Below are 10,067 nucleotides of genomic sequence, written 5' to 3' on the forward strand. Positions count from 1 at the left end.
ATTTATATGAATATCAAAAATAATTTTAAAAGATATAAATAATAAATAAGTTTTTAAAAATTTTAAAAATATGAAAAAAAATTACATATTAAATATATATTATTAAAAAATTTAAAAGATTATATTTTGATGTGATTTTTTGTAAGTATTATTAAAAAAATAAAATCTTTTCATCTTTAAAATTTAATAATTTTATGTCAAGTGAATTTAAAAAAAATGACTGTGAATGATCAAGTTTTATCACTACAAGAAAATAAGCTTTCTGCCACGCTTTAAAAGCGTACCGAAAAGTGCAAAAAAACGTGTCGATAGCTTTTCGCCACGCTTTTTGAGCTATCGGCACGCTTTTGAAAGGGTCACATCTGCCAGCGTGCCGGTTGCCCTATCGCCACGCTTTTGTGAATCTATCGGCACGCTTTTCTTGTTGGCACGCTTTCATTTCTTGTCACGCTTAAAAAGCGTGGCCATAGGTCTTAACCTATAAGTACGCTTAAAAAGCGTACCGAAAAGCACGCATATCGCCACGCTTTTAAAACGTCCCAGATTGTAATTGGATAAAGGTAAACTATGTCATTGCAAGTACAACAAATTTGCCACTTTTATGATCTAGATAAATAGAATAGAACATTACCTGCCCACTCTCTGGGTCTAAACCAACACGGAATGTAGGATCCTCTTTCTAGAAGCGATTCAAAGCTTTTGAAAACTACAACTGATATACCAAGAAAATCAAATACTTGATAATGACATTACAAGTTCAGGAACATTCATGGAAGTCATTGTGTATTTAACTGATCCATCAGTAAACGTATCTCCTAATAACCAATGGATGGACAAAAGTTACACAAGTAACATGTATTAAGGCCAATATAAAACAAACTTAGGCAACATATTACTACAAGATTAAGTTCAAAATAGAGTGTAATTCATTTTCTACATCAATAGGCAGAGACTGCTAAGAACAAAAGACTCAATTATCAGAAATTCAGAATGTTTAACAGCTGTTGAGAAGGACTGACGTAATTAAGCCTTAAAAATTTGATCAAACTATACAATTAGAGCCTTAAAAATTAATTTAAAAGATTTAACTTAAGAGTTTCCTATGGGCATTGGTTAAGAGAGAAAATAGAAAAGTTTTGGTTTGCATTAAGTGCACAGAAAAATTAAAAAAATTAACATTTACTTGTTCTTATAGTATTCTTAGCAAGTGCCTTAACACTTGTTAACAAGACCCTTAATTAAATCTTGAATAAATAAAGGTACAATATAGGATTCCAGACATCAATAGGTTAGGGCAAGGACAAAAGACGAACCTGATGCACAATCAACACCAAGTATTGAAATATATTAAACAGTCTTCATAACAAATCAAGCAGGGAAAGGTACCTCTACCAAGTTACCCCTACCAAGTTCTTACCAAAGAGAGCCACAGTCTCCAATCAACAGAAGCATAACTATCTTTGGGGAGAAAGCTTCCAATCGTTTTCCCATACACTTCACAAGTAGAGAAGTGAAGCAAAAAAAAACGTGGCCAAATCACAAATGAGTGGCCACCCTCATAAAAGCGTGGCCATAGACCACTTTTCGGCACGCTTTAAAAGCGTGACAAGAAAAAAGTGTGCCGACAGGCCTTTTTTCTTGTAGTGTATTGAAAAAAAAATTTAAAGACTAAATTTTGCTTTGACTTTTTATGTGCACCTTTTAAATAGTTATTTAAATGTTTCAAAAAATTTAAATCAAATTCATAAGTTGTTTGCTGTATAATGAAAAAAAATTATACTTTGTGTCTTTTATTTATTTAGAATATTATACATAATGTTTGTATACATAAAAAATATTAAATAAAAATTTAAAAGTACTTGCAAAAGTCATTTCGACCCAAACCACAATCCTCAACTGAGATGAGAAATCGTAGGTAAGGATAATGGAAACATCTCACTTGAAAGGGATAATATGGTATAGGTCGAAAATGGGAAGGTGACTCTTGGAAAATAGGTGTGCTAAGAGGTGTTCTTTTGACATAAGCATACCATGTTAAGGGTGAGAGTAGAAAGAGAAGAGCGACTAAATTTTTATAGTGATTCCTGATATTTATGACTTTCTCTATTTTAGTCTTTCAAATTTAAAATTTACTATATTGGTTCTTGGACCTTTTTCAATGCTAAGTTTGCAAATAAAGCACTAAGCTGGCTCTGACTTACCACTTTAACATCCAATTTGATCCCTCCTTTTTATAATCCTAATCCACTCCATTAGTGAACTCTGTTACATTCTATTTCTTCTTTTTCTTCTTCAGAGAGATTAGAAGCTTCAATAAATATACCTTGTTGTGCATAACCAATAATCATGGCTGTCCATGAAACAATATCCTTCTCTTTTATTCTCCTAAGAACTTTCAAGGCAGTATATAGTACGGTGAGCGTGGAGCTCACTGAGTGCACCTGAGATTAGGATCGAAGGAGGAACTCAATATTTCAGGCTTGAACACCACAAACGCAAGATCTGAAAATGCAAAGCGTGCAGTAAATGGATCCAATTCGTGACACTGCGGGAGCGAATCCGCAAGTGCGATTGCCATTAGAAAACCTTGATCCGCATGGAATTTCTGCATTCTTGAGTCAGCTTTCTGCTATTCATGCTCAAGTTAGTCAGAATAGTGGAGATTCAATCAAGATCCTTCGAATCACTTCTTCTTGCATCCGTCTGAAAATTCAGGTATTGCTATTACAAATGTCATTTTTAATGGAAAAAATTATGGAGATTGGAGTAGATCTATGGTTAGAGCTCTGAGATCTAAGAATAAGATCAAATTCATTGATGGTAGTTTGCCTAGACCTGAGACACACGATCCTTCCTATGAAGCTTGGGAATGTTGCAATACTTTTGTAGTTGCATGGTTAAACCTTAGTCTAAATTTTGATATTGTTCAAAGTGTAAGTTGGAACAATGTGACATTAGACCTCTGCGATGAATTAAAGCATAGGTACTACCAGGAGGATAAATTTCGACTAGCTGAATTACAAGAAGAGTTGTATGCTCTCAAACAATGAGATATGAATGTGACAGTATATTTTACTGAATTGAAGAAAATGTGGGAGAAATTAGATAGCTTTAGAACAATTCCTTCATGTAATTGTGGAAGAGATTGCAATTGTCGATTAGGTGTTGTAAGAAATTTTAGAACAAAAGATCAAGTGACACGATTTCTTAGAGGACTGAATGAACCATATGCTGGAGCAAGGTCTCAGGTTATGCTCATGGATCCGCTTCCAAGTCTGAATACTGTTTTCTCACTTCTCACACAACAAGAAAGGCAGTTCCAGAGCCTTGATTTTACCTCATATAATAAACTCATTGCAGCAGCTCAATCCGCCACTCTCTTAAACACTGTAGAAGATTCACACGGCAGAGGAAAAGGGAGGGGTAGAGGAGGCAGGAATCAAGGTTTTGGAAGAGGTCAAGGAGGACGAGGCAAGATGCAGTGCTCTCATTGTGGTAAGTCCGGACATACCATCGACACTTGCTATAAAAAGCATGGATATCCACCACATATGCAGCAGAGGCACAACACTGCGATCATGAACATTAGTGCATCAAATTTTGAGGGAAGAAATAAAAATCTCAGATTTCCTTACAACGGAAAGAGCAGTGGGTCACAGATCTTTGATTTCACACTAGAACAAAAATCATCTTTGCTAGCACTTCTCAACAAAGAAAATCAGAAACCAAATCATAGTGCTGAGCCACACACTCTAAAGCCTTTACTAACACCTCATCCAGGTAGTTTGGCACATGTCATACATTTTAGATCAAGTATACTTGTATTAAACATTTCAGATAAAAAATATGCATCTTGGGTGGTGGACACAGGGGCTACAAACCATGTGTCATACTCACTCAATGATTTTCAGTCATATCATGAAATAGCTCCAATTCTTGTCAAATTTTCTAATGGTGCACTAGCCATTAGCAAAATTGCTGGAACTATTTTCTTTTCAAAGAACATATACCTTGTTGATGCATTGTATATACCCTTTTTCAATTTTAAGCTAATTTCTTTTTCCAAGGCCATATTTCATTTGCATTGCCACGTGAATTTGTATGACAAACTGTGTAAGATTCAGGATATCAACTCGGAGAAGATGATTGGCACAGCTAAGGCATGTGAAGGACTTTATGCACTGAATGCTGAAGCAGTAAGACCTGAATTTACACAAGCAGCAAGCTTCATGAGTTTACCTAAACCTGAAATAAAGGGAATAAACCTCTAGCACTTTCGGTTAGAACACTTGTCTTTAAAAAGATTGAATGTTATGAAATCTTATTTTCCTTTCATTGACTGTAGTAATAAAATTGCACCTTGTGACACATGCCATTTTGCGAAATAAAGAAAACTGAGCTTTGCAAACAGCACTACTATTTCGAAAAATGTATTTGATCTTCTTCATATTGACATATAGGACCCTCTTTCAATTCCATCCATTAATGGGCACAAATTTTTTTTAACCATTGTTGATGAAAACAAAAGCAGAAGTAAGCAAAATAGTTCAGAATTTTATTCAATTTACAAAAGTACAGTTTGGCAGCCAAGTAAAAGTCATTAGAACATATAATGGACTGAAATTTTTAATGCCTCAATTTTATGTAGAAAATGGAATCCTTCACCAAACATCATGTATTGAAACCCCTCAACAAAATGACATTATTGAGAGGAAACATCAACACTTGTTGGCTGTCACTCGTAGCTTGATTTTTCTGTCTGATATACCCAAATATTTTTGGAACTTTGCTCCTTTGCATGCAGTTTACATCATCAATCGAATCCCAAGCACCTTCTTGCAAAACAAGTCTCCATTTTAGCTTCTTTACCAAACATTTCCTAATCTTTCAAATTTAAAAATCTTTGGATGTCTAGCTTATGCTTGCACTATAACAGTTGGAAGACATAAGCTACGCCCAAGGGCTCAAAAATTCATATTTCTAGGATTTAGGGAGGGTGTTAAAGGATTCATATTAATGGATTTAACGACAAGACAAATTTTCATTTCCAGAAATGTGCATTTTTATGAAGACCATTTTCCCTTCCACACACAAACAACTTCAAACACCTTTTCACAAAATTCTGCACCAGTGAGTTACAACCCACATTATGACCCTTTTTCTTATGACTTATTTCCACATACTTTACCTCATACATACTTCACACCTTCACACACCACACAAAATGAACATTTAAATTCACAAATTAATTCTTCGCATACAAATGAAAGTGCTGAGGCAGAGGCTGCCTCTAATTCCCTTCATCATGATCCTGAACCTATTGTGCAAAAAAAGTCCACAAGAATCAGGAGTCGCCCTTCATATCTTTAAGACTACCAGTGCCTAAACGTCACTTCCAATCTTGGCAATTTCACACAGTCTCAGTGTAAGTATCCCCTGTCAAACTTTTTGTCATATGACAAACTTTCACCATCACATAGAGCATTTTCGATTGCATTGTCCACAAACATTGAACCCAAGAACTATGAAGAGGCAATCTCTCAACCTTGTTGGAAAAAGGCTATCCAATCTGAACTTGATTCTCTAAATAAAAGCAAAACCTAGAAGCTCACTACTCTACCAGTCGGTAAGAAGGCCATAGGGTGCAGGTGGGTTTTTAAGGTCAAATACAACCCTGATGGTAGTGTTGAGAGACATAAGGCATGCCTAGCAGAAAAGGGATAGACTCAAGTCCTTGGAATTGACTATCGAGACACCTTCAGTCCGGTTCTCAAGCTAACAAGTCTTCGAATTATTCTTGCTTTGGCAGCAGCTAATAACTGGTTTTTGAAACAAATAGATGTGAACACCACATTCCTTCATGGAGACCTAGATGAAGAAGTTTATATGACACCTCTACCGGGGCTCTGTGTTGATAAGGGTCAAGTTTGCAAATTGAAAAAGTCATTGTATGGCCTGAAGTAAGCTAGCAGGTAGTGAAACAATAAACTCAAGTCAGTCCTGATTGATCTTGGATACAAACAATGCCGATCCGATTAAAGCTTATTTACGAAGTGTTCCAATCATGGCTTCACAGCAATCTTGGTCTATGTGGACGACCTAGTGTTGGCTGGGAATGATATGAGGGAAATCAATAACATCAAAGGGTGCTGGATGATCGATTTCGCATAAAGGACATTGGGGACCTAAAATTTTTTCTTGGATTTGAGGTGGCCCGATCAAACAAGGAAATTGCATTATATCAAAGAAAATATGTAGTTGATATGCTCACAGATTTTGGGTTTATTGATTGTAAGCTAATAAAGCCCAATTTTGTGGTTTATCTTGTGTTAAATTTAGGGGATTTTATCAACTTATCTCACATTTATTCAATGAAATAGCATGGTTTTGTGAATTTCTCCTAATTTGTGCTTAAAAGTGAAAACATGCTTTTTAGGCCCTAAAATTGCTAAATTTAATTCACTTTAATTCCATTCGATGCCTTGATATGTTTGTTAAGTGATTTCAGGTTTAGAAGGCAAAGATTGGGTTGAAGAAATGAAGAAAAAGCATGCAAAAATGGAGAATTCATGAAGAAATGGGATTTTGGTAATCTGTCTAGTGACGCATGTACGTGGCCCACGCGTGCGCGTGGTAAGGAATCGTCACGCGTGATCGACGCATACGCGTGACAAGAAAAGTTGCTAGTGACGTATACACGTGACCCATGCGTACGCGTGACAAGCGGCACGTGACCAACTTAAAGGCAATACGCTGGGGGCAATTTCTGAGCTGAAAGAGGCCCAAATCCAACTCATTTCTTATGCTTTTGAACCCAAGAATTGTAAAGGAATGGGGGAGGGGGAGTAGTCAGTATAGTTTTCATCATGTTTTAGGTTAGAATTCTAGAGAGAGAAGTTCTCTCTTCTCTCTAGAATTTAGGATAGTTTAGGTTAAATTTTCTTAGATCCAACTTTTAATTCTTGTTTTTATTTCAATTCTCTTTATATTTTAGTGTTCTATTATCTTAATCTTCTTAATTTTTCTTGTTAATTTCTTATTTGCTCTCTTTTATATTTATGAACCCTTGTTGGATTTGGATTTCTTCTAATGTAATTTTTTGTTTCCATGTCTTTTTATGTTTATCTTAGTTACTATTGTTGATTTCTTGTTTGTGTTAGTTATGGTTTTCATTAATTCTTGCAATTTATGATATTTACTTTTATTGCACTCTAGGTGTTTGTTAAAATATTTTCACTAGTTTTAGAGTAGTTTTTTGTACTCTTGGCCTAGGCTAAGGGAATTGGGTGACCTTGAGTCATTGAGTCTCATTGAATTAGTGATTTGAGAACCTTTAGTGGTCAATTTGATACCTATTAACGCTAGCCTACTACTAAGTCAATTAGTAGCTAGGTTGGAACTTATGGGTTTATGTTGATCAAGCCTATTTGACGTACTTCAAGCATAGAAGTAGACTTTTGAGGTACTTCAAGGATGGAAGTAGACTTGATGGGTTGGTTCCTCATAATTGTCAACACATGGTTTGTAGACAAGGATGGTGATCTCAATTTCCATGCCTTAGCCAAGAGTTCTTTTCATTCTCTTTATTAGTTGATTTTCATTTGCTTTCTTGTTATTTACTTTTCTTGTCAATCACCAAATCAAACTCCCTTGTTCTTTCATAGCCAATAATTGAGCACTTCATTGCAATTCCTTGTGAGACAACCCGAGGTTTAAATACTTCGATTTACTTTTTATTGTGATTTGTACTTGTGACAACCATATTAAAACTTTAATTGAGTATTATTTGTTGGTTGGGAACTATACTATCAACGGAATTATTTGTGGGAAATTCCTAACCGACGATAATACTCTTTCAAGTTTTTGGTGCCGTTTCCGCGGGACTGCAATGGTGTTATGTTATTGGCTATTGTATATATGTTGATATTGTGAATATGCTTATTTGTTAGTTTTTGCTTGCTTTAGGAGTTAGTTTTTATTAGTCTTATTAGTATTTGTTTTTATTTTCTCTTGTCACTATGAATTCTCATCACTTTGGCTATGAGTTTGGTTACAACTATGTTGTAGGAAATGAAAGCTTCAATGAGGAACCACATTGTGGGAATGGATATCAAATTAGGGAGGAGCGACATGTTTATGGTCAATCTTCATGGCAACAACCTCCTCCAATCTCTTATGGCTACAATCTACCCCATAATGTACATAATTATGAACCAATCCCTCAACATTGTTGTCAACCTCACTCACAAGCCCTATACCACCAAACACCTCCATATGACCATAACCCATATTCACCATTCCAACCACCATATACCACACTTAGAGCCACCACATTTCCAATACCAATACTCCCAAGAACCACCATTTCCTCATACACCACTTTAAGACTTTCACCAATGCAAACCACCTTCCAACTATGACACTCTTCCTCCAAACAACGAACCCTTTCTTCCACTACCTCCTTCAATTGATGAAGCTCTCCATGCTTTCATACTAGAACAACGAAGAGATATTAGCTCTTATATCCAAAGGCAAGAAGAGAGGCAAAAGGAGCTAAAGAAGCTAGAAGTTATGGTTGCTACCATGGCGAAAGCCATTGACAACATGGCTTCCCACCTAAGCTTATACGATCAAGGCACTCCTATTGTTGAATGTGGAGAAGCAACCAAAGAGCATAGTGAGGGAGTGAACTTGAAGCTTCAAGGTTAAGAAGGGGAGTTAAAGCAAGAAGTGCAACAAGGGGAGGAAGTAGAGATAAATGGACCAAAGGAAGTGGTTGAAGATTTAGGAGATGCTGAGTGCAAAGAGGAATCTCAAGTTGAAGTGCCTTCTTCCATGGAGTTTGAAAATGATGTTAAGGAGGATAATGCACAACCTCCAAGGCATATTGAGATTGAAGAATTGGAAGAAATGGCACAAGCACCAAGTTCCCCTATCTATCTATGATGATTCCGCATCAACATATGATCCATTTGAGCTTGAGGGATCCTTCCCCATTGAACTTGGAATTGATGTTGAGGTAGATTTCACTCAACCTCCTATTTATGATTTGAATGATGGGGAAGAGCTTGAAAAAATTGGTGAGGAAGAACTTGAAATTGAGGAAGCTTGGCAAGAGGTCGAGCTTGAAGAACCTTGCCAAGTGGTAGAAGCCCCTAGAAGAGGATGGACGGGAGTGGAACATGCATTATCAAGATCATTGGGAACTTCTCTACCTAAGTCACCATCCAATCCTTCATTTGAGCGGGTAAAACTCATAACTCTTAGCTTTATTATCCCACTCGAATTTGGCTTACTTAAAACGGATGGCCAACTTAGGGCGCTTTGTGGAATGAATCGTAAAAGGAGGATGTTTAGTGGTTGGCGGTGTAAATTTAGGCTCATTATGGTTGAAGGTTCAAGGAGTAGATGCAAAGGTTGGACTAGCGCTCAATTAAAGGGGTCTAGGAGGAGAATTTGGTGGTCCAATGAGAATTCTATGTGCCTACCACCCGGATGGAATAATGATGACAAATTAGAAGAAGGGTGTGAAAATAAGATATGGGATCCCAGATCACAACATGGATGTAAATTTTGGGAGCTCATATCTTGTGAAGAACTTCACCCAAACTTGGTAAAGTCGGTTGAAAATTCTGACAACCGTTTGAGGAGCAAGCATCCTTAGAAGTTCAAGGATGAGTACAAGCATAAACCACCTTGACAAGGAGCCTCCCAATTGTCCAACTTAAGGACTTAAACTAAAAGTGCTAGGTGGGAGACACACCACCATGGTAAACTCTTTCCATTCTCTTGTAAATATAATCAATGAATGAATTGAGTTGCCATTGTTTAAAGTAGTTTTTCTTATTTTCTATACTCTTGTACATATTGCTTTGATTGCTAGGTTGTTTATAAGATTCATGTTTTGATTAGAATAGTTGTTTTGAATTGCATTTTGCTTGAAGTGCAAGTTTTGTTTGTTTTGTCTTTGAAATTTTTTCAAAAACTAAAAAATTTTTGTTAAATTTAAATTTTGGTTGATTTAGAATGTTTATAGGTTAGGAGAATGTTAAATTCTATTTTTTAGG

At 36.1% G+C, this 10,067-nt stretch overlaps 1 protein-coding gene across 1 annotated transcript; it reads left to right on the top strand.

Annotated features, from left to right (window-relative positions):
• Positions 3,054–4,271, top strand: LOC107633500. Its single transcript, XM_016337120.1, has one exon. The coding sequence runs from the start codon at positions 3,054–3,056 to the stop codon at positions 4,269–4,271; it is 1,218 nt and encodes a 405-aa protein (XP_016192606.1).

The sequence above is a fragment of the Arachis ipaensis genome, chromosome B03 (genome assembly GCF_000816755.2).
Source record: "Arachis ipaensis cultivar K30076 chromosome B03, Araip1.1, whole genome shotgun sequence".
Taxonomy (NCBI): domain Eukaryota; kingdom Viridiplantae; phylum Streptophyta; class Magnoliopsida; order Fabales; family Fabaceae; genus Arachis; species Arachis ipaensis.

Coding starts and splice junctions, on each gene's coding strand:
- LOC107633500 (XM_016337120.1), top strand. CDS start 3,054: ATGAATGTGACAGTATATTTTACTGAATTGAAGAAAATGTGGGAGAAA.